General features: G+C 40.3%; 1 protein-coding gene across 4 annotated transcripts in view; it reads left to right on the plus strand.

Moving 5' to 3' along the window:
• Nucleotides 1–17,178, plus strand: part of slc6a9 (solute carrier family 6 member 9) — a 73,201-nt gene extending 56,023 nt beyond the window's left edge. For all 4 annotated transcript variants that reach the window (XM_051396664.1, XM_051396656.1, XM_051396647.1 and 1 more), the window contains 10 exons: nt 649–925; nt 3,848–3,980; nt 4,205–4,339; nt 4,437–4,540; nt 6,687–6,924; nt 7,487–7,621; nt 7,710–7,809; nt 9,901–10,001; nt 11,005–11,175; nt 11,850–17,178. In XM_051396664.1, the coding sequence (XP_051252624.1) occupies nt 649–925; nt 3,848–3,980; nt 4,205–4,339; nt 4,437–4,540; nt 6,687–6,924; nt 7,487–7,621; nt 7,710–7,809; nt 9,901–10,001; nt 11,005–11,175; nt 11,850–12,110 (1,655 nt within the window). In that variant the 3' untranslated portion in view covers nt 12,111–17,178. The remainder of the gene's footprint in view (nt 1–648; nt 926–3,847; nt 3,981–4,204; nt 4,340–4,436; nt 4,541–6,686; nt 6,925–7,486; nt 7,622–7,709; nt 7,810–9,900; nt 10,002–11,004; nt 11,176–11,849) is intronic.
• Nucleotides 17,179–18,506: the final 1,328 nt, after the last annotated feature.

Raw genomic sequence — 18,506 nt, forward strand, 5'->3', positions numbered from 1 at the left:
CTTTTTTGGTGAGGGTTAGGGTGAGTGCACTATCACTAGTTTCTCCACACAGAAAGATCACATACTTTCACCCAGCTTCAAGAGGTCACTTACGATAAAGACAGATTTTTTGTGTGAGGTGAGAGATGAGAGAGATTCATCATAAAAGATCCATATTAAGCAGCTTGTTGTCTTTTGTGTATATGATATTATTGTATAGTGAATAATAATATGTGAGGTGAATCTGCATATGCTAATGTTTGTAGTCCGAGCACTGTTGACCAAACATGTTTGAGCTGGCTTTTGTTGCATGCAGGTAAAAACTTCATGTGGAGAGCAAAAGAGGCGTAAAACATTAGCCGAAATCCAGCCTTAGAACCCATAGGCTTGCTTTTTATAAGCTTTTTATATTTATCTGCATTAATTTGCAGCTATCTCTTTATAGAGATTAGTTGACATGAGTGTTTCTCGTCAGATCAAGTTCCTAATCAGATTGTAGAGGAAGTCTTTGCCCAGATATCTGTTTTCCGGATATCCACTGGCCCCAAACATTGGCCGTGTCCCTCTTGACGGTGACCCACCATGTACAAGGCTGTTATTTGCTTCACATTCAAGTTCTAATGTTCTCCTTCTGTTTTTTCTCTCCATCCTGTCTCCGTCTGCCTTCAGGTGTGGGCTATGGCATGATGGTGGTGTCCACCTACATTGGGATCTATTACAACGTGGTCATTTGCATTGCCTTCTACTACTTTTTCCTGTCCATGACAAAATTGCTGCCATGGACCTACTGCAACAACCCCTGGAACACACCGGACTGCAGCGGGGTGGTGGGCAACAGCCAGCGACTCAACGCCAGCCTGGCTAATGCTACCACAAGCCTGGTAGCAGGGGTGTCCGAGGTAGTCAACCGCACCAAGAGGACCAGTCCCAGTGAGGAGTACTGGAAGTAAGTCCACATCAAAGGACACTGATAAAATGGATTATTTATTATGAAGGTTACAATTTTTTTCAGCATTGATCCCCAAACCTGAGATGCAGGCTCAAGTTATGCAAGTAACCTCTTTCCACTCAGTTTTGTAGGCCTGTTGTACTTGACACAGAGGTCAAAATTGACTTGCACATGTAAGATAAGCTTGCACCAAACATGCATCATGTTTGCAGAAAGCATTCAAATATTTGGACTAGATTTGACTGGAGGCACAGCGGCCTCTGAGTGGTTTTGGGCAGCGTCACCACCAGTGACATGCAGGAGGTTTCTCATTTTACCAATGTTACGTCTTTGGGGCAACTGTAAAGGCTCTGCTTTAATACTGCAACCACAGAGCACTTAACAAATCAGCATTAAGTGCTTGGTCATGTTTGTACGGTCAATGAGGGTTTATCCAAGTGCATCTACACTTTCATATGTACAGCTGTACTGGAAAAAAGGGGTTGATGAGGTAAAATATAAATCAGTGGGATGTGGTGATCAATTATCCTCTCAGTCACATTAAACATCTGGGTGATCTGGATGAGATGGATGAACATCTGGATGGGGGAAGAGAGAAAAAAATTATATTTTCACTGTCTCTGTCTCAGTGACTATCTCGGGTTGTTACACCTAAATCAGGAGAGTACAGAGCCACTGTATCACCAACCAATTTAATGTGAGAGAAGCACACAAGTTTCTGTGGTCTTTTTACAGCAGCCTGGCGTTGTTCACACTGGACTTAATCAAGCTCCCCACAGCGGATCATCATGTGTAATGGCTCTGCATTTCACAAACACACATCCATCTTGGTGCTTTCAGCCGCCTGTAAGAATTTAATTAACTGTAGATGAAGGCTTTCATACAGTGTAGCAGCAGCTGATATTGTTCTGACTGAACCATTCATCTTCAGCTCAGTACAAACAATTTTATATTTGCATTAAACTTGTATTTATTTATCTAAATGTGTGTACGGGTTGGAGAGTGTTAAAAGTGTTGTGTTCAGTATTATTTCTTAGTTTTTGCACATTTCTGTGTAGTACTTGGTTTGCTTACTGATAGAACAATGACATACAATCTCATTGCACCTGTCCTTCCACCTTTACATTTTGGGATGATTCAAGGTCAGGACATAATATCATTGCACTGCTCTTATGTGAGCTGTTTCTTTATCACTTTACCATCAAGCACAAGCAAATATCATATTTCTCTAAGTAACACACAACAGTTCAGCTTTTTGCAATGACCTTGTTTTTCTTTGGTAAAGTCCAGTACGGATTAAACAAGCGGCATTAGGAGGGATGTTTATTTGGCTAATGCTGGCCAACAGCTTATTCTCTTTATATTTGCAGGCTTGACATACATGTTATAACAGTTTTAGTCCATTATACATTTATACAATCATATAATAAGCTCTAATCCTGATTACAGCAAACCCCTATACCAGGCTTCAGCAACCTTTACTATCAAAAGAGGCTTTTTTTGGCCAAAACAAGAAAAACAAAACTGTCTGTAGCCGCAAAACATATTTGACCCATATAATGCTAATTTATTATTGTAGATCAATCATACCTTTAAGCCAGCAGCGTTGGTGTTGAAAGCAAACAAGTCTGCCCACACACTATTAAATTCTCTATTCTCCTTTTTTTTATAGCTATATATATATATATATATATATATATAGAGCATAGCTGGCCTAGCTGGGGAGACTTAAGACAAAATATAGAGGAAAATGCACCAGGTCAGGACCTAACGCATGATGCACATTTTAGTTGACGAAATGTTGAAACATTATATTCTGTGTGTAATGGCTACACATTTTAGATTAGAGAATGTAAGAATCCTGTAAGAACACATTCATTTTTTTATATGTATTTTCACTTCATTATGTATAAACACCTGCATTATGTAATAATCAACCAAAATTGATGTCTTCATCTGTAAACGTTATATTTCTTTAACAATTAACATAAATTAAACTTCCCAAAGATTAAATCAGACTCCTACGACCTCATTCACGCTTTTAATTCTAGCATGGTTAACTACTGCAGTGGTCTTTCGACAGGGATCCCCAAAAAGCATCAGCTTATTCAAAATGCTGCACGTTTTGTAACAGCCACCACAATGTGGTGGTAAAAAAGACTTATTACAAAGTGGTGGGAAATTTATAACATATTGGATTCAGGCTGTTAATTACAAAAAATAACGTTCCGTATAGTTCTGTTTAATTTTGTTTCAAAGCCACAGGGAGCCACTGGAGCTAAAGAGCTGCATGAAGCTCCGGTGCCACAGGTTGCCCACCCCTGCCCTATACAATCACTAGATGTATGACAATTAGCTACATTGTTGGGGCATGTGTTCATCCTTCTTTCTATGTAAATACTGACAATACTGTAATAATTTGAAGAGAAACATTTCTGAGGCCAATGAGAAGATGCGTAGGTTGTATAATCTAAAGAATGAAGATTTTAGAAGAAGATAATTATATTAATGAAGATAATTATACTCAGTGCTGCATGCATATAGATGCTGTCATTTAGTATAATTTACATTTCAAATGACACACTTAAATGATATCTGAGAGCAAACAATGTTTTGGGAATCTAAATCCAGTGCATTATTTTTGTCAATTCGTACTGGAGCAATACATGCCACCAAAAAGCCAGTAACAGAGCTACAAAGTGATAATACTACAAAGACCAACACTGCCCTGTGGGTGTCTAAAAGTCCAGTGCTGACAAGTTCATGGTTTAGAAGCCCGACATGCAGTAGTGTTGTTTGCTGAGTTGTAAAAGTATGGAGTTAGACTGCTGTAGATTTTTCAGTATTTGTTTTAAAAGCTACAAGTCTTAAATTTACTCTCTCTCTCTCTCTCTCGCTCTCTCTCTCTCTCTTTCTCAGACACTATGTGTTGAACATCTCGGATGGCATTGGGACCTTTGGAGAGGTCCGTCTCCCTATCCTGGGCTGCCTGGCTGTGTCCTGGTTTGTCGTCTTCCTCTGTCTCATCAGGGGCGTTAAATCCTCTGGAAAGGTCAGCCACGCACACACGTATGCATACTCACACGTAGACACTAATAACTAATAATATTCAAACTGTTTCAGCAACATGTCTATTTACTTTTCATTACATATTTCACACACACTTGTACACAGGCATCCTTAACTCTCTTGTCACTTTTGTTTTGTTCCAACCGTTTTTACCACATCGTCTGATTATCTGTGTGTGGGTGGGTGTGTGTGTGTGTGTGTGTGCAGGTGGTGTACTTCACAGCCACGTTCCCCTATGTCGTTCTGACCATCCTGTTCATCCGTGGGATCACCCTGGATGGAGCCATCAACGGCATCAAGTACTACCTGACTCCACAGTGGGAGAAGGTCCTTGATGCAAAGGTATTCACTCACACAAACAGGCAGACGGATAGATAAACTAGAATTAGAACTTTATTTTGTCCTTATTTTTACTGTGTATGTGGGTTTATGTTTGTAGGTGTGGGGAGACGCAGCGTCACAGATCTTCTACTCCCTGGGCTGTGCCTGGGGGGGTCTCATTACCATGGCTTCCTATAACAAGTTCCACAACAACTGTTTCAGGTTGGTACTCCAGACAATTAGCTCTGTTGCTGAGAGTTGGATAAGAATATCGATACCACTCACATATCGGTGCGGTTAACGTGTAACCACAGTCAGGACACTGTTAGCCTAGCACCCTCACAATAAGAGAGTAAAATGAAAAAAAGTACAGCTTTCCTAATTGTGACTAATGACAAAAGTACCTATTGTGTACTTAACACGTCACGTGTTGGCTTTCCAGAAACAACAACTTGATGACCATGCATGTGGGAATTTATGCAGTTGGATTTTGCATTAACGGATGTGAGACTTCTGCAGTTTAATCCTTAAAACTGAAGTTACAGCATTAAATTACATTAACTGGAGGTGGTTGAATTTGCAGCACCTACCTGCCTGCCTCTACCTGTGTGAGTGTGACCACGCTCATTTTGCATCAAGCAAAGCTGCTGCACTGTTTCAGCATCTTATTATTTGCACTAACTAGGCAGAGGGAGTGAGAGGATGAGGAGACGAAGGAGGAGGGTGGCGATGAAGTCGAAAGGAGGAAAAGAGGAATGGAGCGAATAAACCACATGCCACTGGAGGCTTAGGCGCAGAGGGAAGGGTCGACCAGCGAGAGGGAGAGGAGAAGTTGTCTCAGGTTGTAGCAACTCCTCTAAGAGTCAGAGTGACGGAGAAAGTGAGAGGAGGAGGGTAAAATAATCAGGAGCCAACTTCAAGGCTACAGGTCTAAAAAGAGAAGAGTGAGAAGGTGAGATAAGGTAGGACAGGAGGAGGGACAGAGATAATGTTTTTTTAGACTCATGTTAAGAGGCTGGTTGCACTGTGCTTGAACGCCAGGGGATCGAGTGAGAAGCCAGGAGAAGGTTAAGATGGAGGAGAGGGGACAGAGGAGATAAGGAGAGGGAAAGATGTCATTTACTCTCCTGAGCTTGTCCACACATGCTGACAGAGTGAGGGCGTCAGGGGGGGTGGGTGGGAGTGGAGGGGGCGAGGAGGAAGGCTGAAGATATAATTTGTTCCTCTGCCAGAAACTTGAGGTTGTGCTATCTACGCACACAGCTGCATGGCGGCCTAATCAGCTTGTGTTCTGCAGCGCCGTCCCTGTGGAGCCACTCTCTGCACTCCTGTAACACCACCAATTGGTGCACATGCAGAAGTGCAGCAGCGAGTGTAGGACGGAGCAGGGGTCTGATTGGTTGCTTGTGGGGAGCTGAGAAAGGAACTGGCATCAAAGTCATCAAAGACATCCTCTGTAATAACTCTTAACAGGAAATGTGAGAAGGCAAGGCAATGGGCAACCACCCAATTCCCTTGTTGAGTCTGAACAAAGTCAAAGTCCAAGTCTGAGTCAGGGAGAGTAAAGATGAAACTGGTGCTTCTCCAAACAAGTACAAGTTAATTTCTGTTTCTGAGAGCACAAACCGTAGCTATTTTTATTTGGTATTTCCAAACTGGTTTTCATTCTTGTGCAATTTTCCCTGTCCTTGAGCTAAAACTCACAGCAATTCTCTTTCACTTTACAAAACATTGAAAGGAAGATTTTGTCGATTTACAAGGTGCTGTTTGATCTAATCAAGTTTGCAGATTGCTAAACTAATACCAAAAGTACTGATACTATCAATATTGATACTATGTCTAAATCACAACGTGGGGACATCAACACTCTTCTTACAGTAGTCCCTGTACTGTAATCCTGCATGGGATTGAGTAATCAGCTCACTTAATGTTTGGTAAATCATTTGCTGATGATGAAAAAAACCTTTTATAATTCATTCACCTTATAGATTACAGGACATTAGTCTGTACTGGCATTAATATCAGTGATTCTAACCTGGATCAGAACCAAATCTCACCCACTTGTTGGATGATTGGGAAGGGGGAATAGAGGGAGTGGTCCTAACCGGGGAGATAGGAGAGGAATGTTTTTTTATTCATCTTTTTTGTAAAATCACTGAAGAATGAATCACATAAAGTGCATGAACAGCTCAGCCTTTCATTTATATAATTCTACTTGAAAATGATGTTTTCTGTAATCCTATGCCCTCTGTGCAAAAGGACAATATAACTGACAATGTTGCTGGGTACACTGGTTTCAAATTGCATGTATCCCATTTTGTTTTCCAGCAGTTTAATTAATGTCCAACACATTTCTTCCTACCTACAGAGACAGCATCATCATCAGTATAACCAACTGTGCGACCAGCGTGTATGCCGGCTTTGTCATTTTCTCCATCCTTGGCTTCATGGCACACAACCTGAACGTCCCTGTGTCAGAGGTGGCGGACCACGGCCCGGGCTTGGCCTTCGTGGCCTACCCAGAAGCCCTCACTCTGCTCCCCATCTCACCACTCTGGTCGCTGCTCTTCTTCTTCATGCTCATCCTTCTGGGACTGGGGACTCAGGTGAGGTTGTGCTAGAACCCAACATGCAGTGGTGTTGTGCAGCTCCATGTTGATGCTGTAAATGGGACCTCAATCAATAGACCTGATTTAGATCTGCAGATCTGTTTATAGGTATTAGTTATCACTGGCTCAAGGAGCCTGTTTTTAATATCCCCAGCTCTCACACAGGCCAAAGTGTGTCAAGAGTTATGCCATATTTTTCCAATATTGGCTTGTTTAATATTTTGTCCTGTTCAGCAACAAAAACATCCATGGTTCCCCAGATGTTTGACATAGACTGTGTTGAAGCTGAGATGATAAAAATTAATATACATTCGTTATTCATACATGTTGAACAGGAACTTTTTCCTTTTAAAATGTCAGACTTTCTACAATGTTATTTAGCCTCTGCTCATCATCCCTCAGCAATGGTTTGGTATAATAACATACAAAACCCATCTCCAGTCATCTGTAAAGAGACTGTGGAACCCCTGTTCTCGTCATGAAATTTGAGCAACAACTGTCCAATCTCATCTCTCATCATTTAATTGAATCCATAGACCTTTCGTCCCTGTTCTTACAGTTCTGTTTGCTGGAGACCCTCGTGACGGCCATCGTCGATGAAATTGGTACAGACTGGATCATCAGGAACAAGACCGTAGTCACACTGTCAGTGGCCATAGTTGGATTCTTACTGGGCGTGCCATTAACGACACAGGTAAGCCCCCACTCTTAGGTCTTTGAATGCAACTTGCTTTCTCTCATGGAGATGCAGTTTTGGCTCACTCTCTGTTTTCTGTGTGCAGGCAGGAATCTATTGGTTGCTACTGATGGACAACTATGCTGCTAGTTTCTCCTTGGTCATTATCTCCTGCATAATGTGCATCTGCGTCATGTATGTCTATGGTAAGGACGGAAATACGACTGAATGTCCTGATGTTTGAAGTATATTGCTCTCATGTGAATTTATGACAAGAACCTCAAGACAAAAACCTCTGCTGGGACACTTTATTGACATATTGACTATTAGGTTTGCTATTTTGGGTTTATTTCTGGTTTGGTGGTCTGTTATCTCTGTAGACAACTGCCCATACCTGGACATAATGACTTTCTGTACAGCTGTTTCAAAGTCTGGAAGCAGACATCAGTGGTAAATGACTTAAATGGTAAATTTGTCTGAGTCAAATAAGAGCGAAATAAATGATGTAGACAGTTGTTTAAGAGAGGAAAGTTCAGTAAACGAGGACAGAACTCTAACATACCTTGTTGGTATTTCTGTGTTACAGTTAGAGCAAACTCACCCACATTGCACTGTACAAGAGGCAGAGATACTGATCTTTCTCCACCAATGGCAGGCTCACTATGCCAGCACACAATGCTGCACAATGTTTTCAGTATGTGCTGCGAGACTATGAAAACCATTCCTCCTTTTACTCTCCCTTTTCTTTTTTGCACCTGCTGCACATCGATACACCTACAGCATTAAGATAGTTATGGTCCCCTAGGCTTCACTTTTTGACGCTGCTGGAAACACGACACAGCACAGGGAGAACAGACAAAGACACACATACATAAACGTACAACAGATACGTACATAACAATAGCCTGAGATAAAACCGCAATGTCTTTGTGTACACACATACACGGTACAGACATAGGATTCATATTAAAATGAATTAGCGTTACTGAGTATATGCTAAAAGGCAATACTGAATAATTGGCATTTTCTACCTTGTTATAACAAGCTATGTGGCAGTTTTTCTTAGCCCAGTCGGGATAGACTTCATCAGCACAAGTTAGCAACAAACCCACAGTCTGATATCAGCAATGAGAAGGCCAGAGTGTTGCCTTAAAACACTACCTAAAATAACACTTACTGTATGTCTCAAATGGCAAATCCCGAGGACCCCCTGTGAGGACTGAAGTGAGAATCTTCCCTCTCACTGTCAGGCAGCCAGACATCCCCCACATTCCCACGAGTCTCAGGATCAGCACTGTGGCAGGGTGCTACAGAGCAAAGGCTGGTCTACTGATGGACTTCAGCCTTTATGATAATTGAGTCATTTTACACTGGTGAAGTTCTTAGCTCAGCCTGCAACCAGATACAGTCACACTAACCTGAGCCTGTGGCGGAAAATTAACAGGCAGTGTAGATAAGTGTGCTGATATTATCTTGAAAATAACACACAACTTACAGTCATTTTAAGTCAGCTCCCTTTTTTCAGTTTCCACAAATCTGTCCAACAAATTGTATTTCATTTTGCATTAGCACCTTTGAAGTTCCTTTGATTATTATTATTATTGTGGTCTGAAAGCAGTCTGAACGGCAGTTTTATTAAAGTCATAGTCTATAACCTTTCTCCCCGTGAGTGCTGCTGAAGTACCATCGATTTGGGTCATGGTACTAACAGAGGAGTTCTGCCCATAACATCGGGGTTCCCAAACTTTTTCCTGTGAAGTACCTCCACAATAGATGCACAATATACCACAGACCTCCAATTTGCGATAATTTTGTCTTAGGAAATCCTCTCTGAGTATTTTTTATAGGTTTGAAGATAGCCATCATAGTCAATCTATGAAAAAAAAAACAATTAGGATCACTATAAATTACAATGGATTAAAACAGCCAACCCTACTTTTTCCCTTTGTGATAAATGTTAAAATATCCTATTCTGCCTTTTACTGAGGACCCCCTAAAGCCCACTCAATGATTCCAGTTTCTCCCTGGATCCCAGTTGAAAAACCACTGGACCAAGTCACCAATTTTAGTAGAAAAAGACAAGAAAAAATCAAAGAAATCAAATACATTGAGTCGCAAAATCACTCTCGGAATCACAGACAGATGGTATATATACCAGTCCAAATAGAGTGAGGGTGTTGTTCAGCTGAAGATAAAGGAGCTAGAGAGAGACCATGTGCTGAATCTACTTTTATGCGTGCATTGTATTTTATTGTTCAAATGTAATCTTACTGGATACCTTTTTCTTCTTATCACAGGTCACAGGAACTACTTTAGAGACGTTGAGATGATGCTGGGCTTCCCTCCTCCTCTCTTTTTCAAAGTGTGCTGGAGATTCATCTCCCCTGTCATTATCTCAGTAAGTGAACACACACGCATGCAAATGCAGCTGCTGATCAGGGACCGCAGTCGAAGTGACTCAAAGTCCACTCAAAACTTAAATCATAGCAGTCTCATTAACCTCCCTGTCTCCTGGAACATGAACGTGTATGGAGATTAGCTTGTAGCAGGAAACAAACTGCACGTTGACGTAGCGACCTGAAGGATGTGGAGTGTTAGGTTCTAAACTTTCCTGACATATTGTTAGGGACCTGACCTACATTTGAGCGGCCATCGACACTAATCTGTTTGGCTACTGTTAGCTTTGTTTCCAATGTAAACCTCTAAAAGCAAATCTTTGTGACTGTGAAATGGACACATGCAGCTGCTATCAATGGTATTTCCCAAGCAGGCGACAGTATTAGTCCACTAAGCCGCTGGGCCAACCAAGAAATTCATTGTTGTGGATTACTGGACAGATTTCAGGCACTTTTGTTCTCTCTTTCATTTCACTACACAGATTAATGCCCTGCTCTCCAGGGCCTTTGCTAGAACTGTGACTAAACTCACTGCTGTTGGGAACAGTCATGATTTATAACCATAATTATCTGCAAGTTTTAAGTAAAAACAAATGTCTGTTGTGCTGCAGTCTACAGTGATTTCACCTGCGCCGAGTTGTGCAGGAAGTAATGTTTTTTACTTTGACTGTAGGTAGCAACGGCAGCCATTTGTTTGGAACAGCTGTAACCAGGATGGGGAACGCTGACTCATTTAACACTAATTAGTGTGTTGTTGTGAAATTGATAGGAAGAATACAGTGAAACGTAGCTTACATTTTTTTGTTTTTGTTTTCATGACCCCCCCTATCTATTGAGAGTTGCAGCTGTTGAAGAAAAAGATTTCAACATCTTTTTTTTTTACTTTTGGTTTATTTGGTCCTCTCTTTTTCTGTATTTTAACATTAGCTTTTGGTGCTGATGGTGCTACACCTGCTCTAAATGATAAAAGCCTGTACTTATCCATCCTCTCTTCTGTCTGTGTAGTTCATCCTGATCTTCACAGTGATCCAGTACAAGCCCATCACCTACAATGACTATGTGTATCCCGGCTGGTCTCTGGCTATTGGCTTCTCCATGGCTCTGTCTTCAGTGGTCTGCATACCCATCTATGCCCTCTACAAGATCTCAAGGTCCCCAGGAGCCACCTTCAGAGAGGTACAGCACCCTCTACAGCCGTTTCTCCTAATAGAGTGAGCCTCCATGGCATCTCCGCTTTGAAAACGTGGAACGTTTAGGACGCCAACCTATTATTACGCAACACTATACCACAGCAACAACAAACTGACATGTCATTCATTAATTTAACTAATCAGTATATTTTCTGTGATCATATGTATATGTCCTGAATTGAAAAATCCCTGCTTCTTGCATTTCTTGGTAAAATGTAGTCTCACTAAACACAGATCAGCTACTAGTAGGAAAGGATCTTACATGTATGGCTGGCCTTAGCTAGGAAACAGTTTCAAAAGTTTCAAATTCCTGAATTTTAAAGGACCAGTGTGTACGATTCAATTGCATCTGGCAGCGAAGTTAATAAATAAAGAATAAAGATAAGTGTCTAAAATGAAGGCACCAGAAGCATTCTTATTTTTAGCATTTTCAAAAAAACTAAACAGCTGCTTTATTTCCAACATCTTGTTCCTCTGCTGGGATATTATACAAACCATTGGTGTAACTGGTTAAATCTAGCTCAGTATTAGAAGAAACAAAGCTTTTTTTTTTTACTTTCTTGAGATTTTTTTTGCAGTCTGGATGTACGAGGGGGTCAGTCTCCCTCCATACTGAGGCTGCACTGAATGATGTGTCCCTCCTTTCTTTTTCTTCATCAGCGGTTGAAGTTCGCTTGCCGAGCACATCCAAAGTGGGGCCCTGCCCTGCAGGAGCACCGGACAGGCCGCTACGCCCCCATGGCCTCCGAAGACACTGTGGAGGCTCGTCCCCTCAAGGAGAAGGAGGAGCTGAAGGAAGAGCTGAAGGTGGAGGAGAAGGAGAAGGAGAAGGAGACAGAGAGGAAGGATGAGATCAGCCTCACCATCCAGGGAAGCAACGGCTCCACCAACACACACAACAACCCCAACCCCAGCGCATAGACGGCACCCTGCCCTGTCAGTGCTCGTGGGCATGGGCCCCCGTGCTCCGCCGTCTCCTCCTTCTCTTCCTCCCTTCTCCTCCCTTCTCCTCCATCCTCACCCCACTTTCCCACAGTCCTCTGTGGGGGAGATCCCATTCACTGGAGACCTTTACATATTGTAAGGGCTTATTATATCTATCCTAACCTCTTCTGTCTTATCTGTGTGTTGTCTCTAGATAAAGGAATGAAAAAAAAAAACGAAAGGAAGAAAAAATTGGGTCATCATCCAAAAGATTTGTGTGTATGTATATGTGTGTGCGTGGGTGGGTTGTTAATTTGTTACACATAATTTAATAATGCAGTTTGTTTTTCCTTTCCTTTTTTTGTAAAACTTGTATATGTCATCTTCATATGCAGTTAGAGGTGCAGTAGATTGTGAAGCTGCATGAGTTTGTTTGGTGCATGCAGCAACATAGAGACACACACTGTTCTCCTTTATTCTGTTGGCTGGGTCTGTTTGGGATCGGAGATTTTCTAGCAGCAGTGATTTGACAGCTGGGGACTTGTTGTGATGCACAGTGGTGCTGTAACAAAGAGGAGCAGGGTGAACTGTGCCTGTACTGGCCATTTGCGGTTTGATGATGCTGAAAGATGGAAATAGGCTCAATCCTACGGCCAGAAAAAGAGGCGGATACACTCATTCACACTCATACACTCACACTATTGTACATTTTACAGCACACAGTGACCTCAACCGTAGTTGATCTCAGCTTAAGACTAAGCCTGTTGTTTTTTTATGCTGCTTCTTCTTTAAAAATACTCTACAAGAGCACAAATATTTAACAAACACCCGAGATGACGACTGACACTTAGGGCTGATTTTCTGTGGAAATTTCCTCTATTTGTAACTTTTTTTCAACTAAAGCTGCTTAAACTGAGCAGAGAAATATCAGTGAACCGTACTGTACTCTCTGCCTCCGCATTCACACACACATTTACACACACACACACACACACACACACACAAAGCATTAGTTTCCAGTTTTTTTTGACAGAAGAGATCCCAGTGCCCATTTCTCAGGGTCCAAGCGAAGGTAAACTTTGTGCTTCATTGCTATTCCTTGCCTGTGGAAACCTTGTCTCGACTATAGGGACTGAAACCACCTAACTTTTCCCGCTGTCGAAAAAACACCTACACATACACACAAAGCAGGTGGATGCAACTCTGTATATAGAAGTGCCATCTCTTCTCAAGTCTTCCAGGCATTCTTTTTGAGTGAAATGCATCTTGGGATGTGGTCTATGAAGGAGGATCCGGGCTAGAGGAGGTAGCTAGTGGAGGGATCATAGGTGTGTCGTAGTCTGTGTCTCCCGTGGGCCGTAGCAATCTGCCCCGTTAAGGCATGTTACCAAAAACATTACCTGAGTTACCTGAGTCCTGCACATGTTTTTGGTAACATATATACTGTATATCTCAAGGAGACTGCTATGGTGTCTCTTACAGTCAGTGGAACCTTTAATGTATTTACAGGCATTTCTTTTAAAGCTCTGAGCCAAGCTGTGACTGGAAAGACAGAGAGTAGAGACATGCGGCTTGTTTCTATAAGAATACAGAATAAAAATCAATTTAAAGAAATTATGTAGTTTTAAATGTAGCTGTATAGTATTGTTCTCTCAGTAGAATTCTCCTTTTTACCTCTCATTATTGTAAAGTAACTTACCGTAGTAAATAATTTTAAAGACAGCATATGTTTATTTTGTACAAAAATAAAAAAAAATACAGAATCATAATTAACCATGTTTACTATTCCTCGGTCTGTGACTTGATTTGTTGCTGTTTTGTTGGAGGGTGTGATAGGACAGAGAGGGGTCTCTTTAGCATGCAGGGTTGGGTGTCTGACTGGAAAGCATCCAGGGCAACTTCGTAGTAGTGTGATGGCAAAGGGTTAATGGCAGTCTAAATACAGAACAAATACATAAAGAGAGTTTATTTTTTTTGTCATCTAGACATCTTCCTGGGAAGATCACATGTTCCTGTTTTTTCATCCTAAGATGCTTTTTTTGGACGGCGGCTCAGGTGGTAGTGAGATGCTTTTAGCTTCATGGACAGGGAGGATGTTTGGGATTTGCGTCAGGTCTGGCTGTAACGTTACTTCATGTTGCAGATTTCAGTTTTTCTTTCTGAGTGAGCTGTCAAATCATTAATAAAATCTAAGACGTTAGGGGAACAAGAGGGCTATGATACCAGTACGAGCATGGAACAGATTCACACGATACAAAATGATACACAATATACCATTTATGTGTAGAGAGACTTAAAGGAGTAGTTTCAAAATTTTGGGGAAAATATTTTTATTTGCTGTCTTGCTCAAAGTTAACTGAAAAGATTGATACCATTCACTTGTCTGTATGGTACAGCACTTGGCTAGCTTAGCTTAGCATAAAGACTTGCTCTGTCCTATGGTAACAAAATCTACCTACCAATGAATGCACAAAAACATCTGCTGGTTGCCTGGCAACTGGTCCCGACCAAGATATACAGTAGATTTCCTCTGTTTCCAGTCTTTATATTTTATGTACACACATGAGAGTGATATTAATCTTCCTATCTAACTCTCAGCAAGAAAACAAATGAGCCTATATCCCAAAAATGTTGAACTATTCTTTTAATTATTTTAAAATGTCCATGCGAATCAGGCTTTTTAACAGTTTTTAGAGACATTGAAGCTTCAGACTAAATCTGTACCGTCTTTTTGGCCAGCACCACTATTCTCCACAATCCTATCAGGATAGTGACTTTGACATGACGGTGCAGTTGTTCCACCAAATTCACAAGGTGGGGTGATGCTGACACTCAGGGTAGTAAAGGCACATTTACAGATGAGTAACTGTGAACTAAATACAAAAAAGCCCAACAGACAAGACTTTCTGTGGCTGAAAATGTTAAATGTCAAGAAAGAAACAACGAGGGGGGTCGACGCTAAGCACAGAAGCTGAAATATAGTAAAGATAATCGCGTAAGCACAGTGAGCGTAGTAGTAGTACAGTTTATTTTTAATTAAATTACTGCAAAACCAGGTGCTCTATGAAACAATACATTATTACCATCTACTAAATATAAATATATTAGTAATTCCGGTCTGAGGAAGGTTACACTCTCTAAATGAGGTTTCATTTGCTGAAAATGGTGAATATGAACTTATTATTGTGAGTGTATATTGGGACAGCTTGTAGCTCAGACCGTTTCCTGTTTGTGATTGCCTGTCTTGTGCGTTCATGCTGTAGTAAGCTTAGCAGCCATGTTACCATGCTATCTCTCTATATATCCCAGCCCTCACCATCTCGGCTGGCCCCACAACTCTTCCTCCCTTTGTACAGTAATGTAAAAAAATATATAATCGGACTGTGTGTATGTGTGTGTTTATCCTTGCTTTTATTTTAGGGGTGGGTTAAGTGTGTTTTTGCGGGTCGAGGGAGGGCGGGTATTGTTTCAATTTGTTTTTGATTTGTAATTTTTTCTTGTAGTGTAATGTAGACGATGTCTGGTGTACTGTGTACTCTGTGTGTAGTGGATTAGCTCGTACTGCTGAGCCTGCATGTAGAGCAGGCGTAGTGTCAGTATTAATGTCAATGTACCTCTAATCTATCAGAACTAGCCACGTCCTATTCTGCTAATAATACACAGTCTATCTTTTAAGAAAGAAAAACATTTTGTACTAAAAGAAGAGAAAGAAAACTACATATTTTATCTTCAGATTTTAATCATTGTTTACCCATGTTCAATGACTCTACTTTTTTGTTTATTTGTTTTTGATGTTGTATTCATAGAAACATTAAGATAAAGCCAGCTAATATTAAAAGCATTTCCAAACAAAAACTTTGGATCGAAACTTGAACTACAGAAGAATGGATAGTTTGTGGTGTGGATGGCGGCTGCAGCTACATGACGATGCTTTTTTTTTTTAAAAAACAAAAGCTATATTTTACACAGTTCAGTGCCAACAGTCGTACATCGCTGTTTACCTTTAATATTCTGTGGCCCTTAACCCAAGCAGTTTGGCTTTTTTCTGTCTAGTTTTTACAAATTGTTAAAGAAAAATTAGCAAAATCAAAACACCAAAATTACTCTTCAACCAAGATTGAATTAGCATCAGGACCCATTAACTCACATTTTCATTCTTGTGCAGCTCTGATGCATTATACCAGAACACAATACTGTTTTATGTGGGCATTTTAGGCAATTATATGATATATGTATCAGGCAAGGGTCAAGTTACTATGATATTTTGATTTATTTCTCTTGTTAGTAAAGCGAACCTTCAATTATTTGGCTACCAAAAGAGCAAGACCTATTTAGTCCTCCAGCAAAGCTAAAAAAAACACACAATGGACAATAGTAAATAACTGACCCATGTCTTCAAATACTAATATACTGTTGCCTACTATCATCTTGGACTGAGGTGGCTGTGCAGAAAGTCACTGATGTTGAAGAACATGAACTACGTGAAGGTTCGGATCATTTTTATACACAAATTCACAGCACAACTGCTCTACTGTACTAAGAAACAAAACTGTGATTTTACCTTGTTTCTGTGGTTCTCTGTAAATTGCAGAACATTACCTCTTGAATTTCCTACTACTGCTCATATAATTAAATCTCATCTTTCAGCACTTTAAAGAAAATCATTCGTTTTTGTGTAAGCAACAGGAAAAGAATCTAAAATGAAAATATTTCACACTTCCATTTTGAAAAAAAGAAAACAAGTACAGTGAAAAAAACAGTTTTTTTTCAAGTGGTCTGGCTGAAAGAAACTGTCCAAGTGTCAGTGGACAAATCCTGTGTCGTTGCTATGCCAATGTAAATTGTTTCATGGCAGGAGTGGCGAGGAAAAGCACAAGTGAGAAAAGAGAACACAGTTCTTCTGGTATTCTCTATCATATCTATCTGTCTATCTATCTAACCATGTCTGTTCTTCTTGTTCTTCAACCTTTAGGGCCAAAATCCATTGTAATGTCTTAGTCCTGTCAGCTGTATATCGTAAACTGTTGAATTACAAAATGGTAAATAAAATCTATTTTAAAGATCAGTGCGCTGCTGTGTTCTTGTGTTGTTACATGATGCGTTTAAATATATGTATGGCTACATACTACTCATAATGCATAATTCAGAACATTAGAACATATACTTCACATGAAAGACTCATTCAAGGTAAAGATTGAGAACTTAGGCCATGTTTGAATTTGTCACACTACCATTATTATGGAAATGTTGGTGTTTGTATGTGTCTGAAAGTATGGAAAAAGACTGTATTAAAAAATTTATATATCCCAAAAAACATGGAGAAATACAAAGTACAGAATCTACACGGCCAACACTGTCACATAATTCTCTATTATTTATTTACCAGCCATTCCAGACCTTTTAGGTTTGTTGCACCTTAAAGTGCAACTACAAAACCTTTTGAAAGAATAAAAAAACACAAACTTGTTCCTACAAATTAAAAGTTGATTTCATAAGAAATAAAAGGCACCCTTGCTCTATTCAAGGCACTCAGGGATTTTGGTGCTATAGTCTTACTTGGTCTGGTATGAGCAGTTGCTTATGGTGGCTAACGTTAAGATATAAATATTCTGTTTGTTGATTATACAACTATTCCCTACGTATGCTATAATTATACCAGTTTTAGCATGTCAGGGAATTTTATTGGGTTTTATCAAAAAAGATGTAAACGTGCTACACTTCACACAGGAGACTTGTTAGAGTTCGGTCTAGACCTACTCTATTTGAAAAGTGTCCTGAGATAACTTCTGTTATGAATTGGCGCTATACAAATAAAACTGAATTGAATTGAATTGTTTGTAGTTATTTGCTTCAACCCACTCTCAGTCAGGTTGTCTAATATTTAAAGAATTCTGAAAATAAATTATGGCATTAACTAGCTATTTCCACTTGTGGCCTCAGTGTCTTCTGTTCAGCAGTAGTTGCACAGTTTTAAAGTGAAGGTCGAGCTCCTTATACTGAGTATAATAAAAGAGCCTTTAATATTGCATTGCAGACACCCATGAGTTTCAGCTGAAAGCCTGCATTTGGGTCAAGACATGAGTTACAGGTGTATAGATGGAAACCAAAGGAATGCCGAGCCACAGACATCACACAGGAAGTCGATGAGACGGCATTGTGAAACACACCCAGTACCGACTGTCTGTCTTTGTTCACAATAAAGAGCATATAAATCAAATCATAAAGGCTCAGAAACAACGCAATGAATTCTAAATACATTTTAAAAAGAAAATAGCAAGGAATAAACACGGTGAACATATGTACATGTATAACAGCTCTACCCAGGAAGTTGAAAAATGGTAAAACTATCCAGTATACAATAAACAATATGACAGACAATAAAACTGGAAAATG

This window comes from Dicentrarchus labrax, unplaced genomic scaffold, assembly GCF_905237075.1.
Source record: "Dicentrarchus labrax unplaced genomic scaffold, dlabrax2021, whole genome shotgun sequence".
Lineage (NCBI taxonomy): Eukaryota > Metazoa > Chordata > Actinopteri > Moronidae > Dicentrarchus > Dicentrarchus labrax.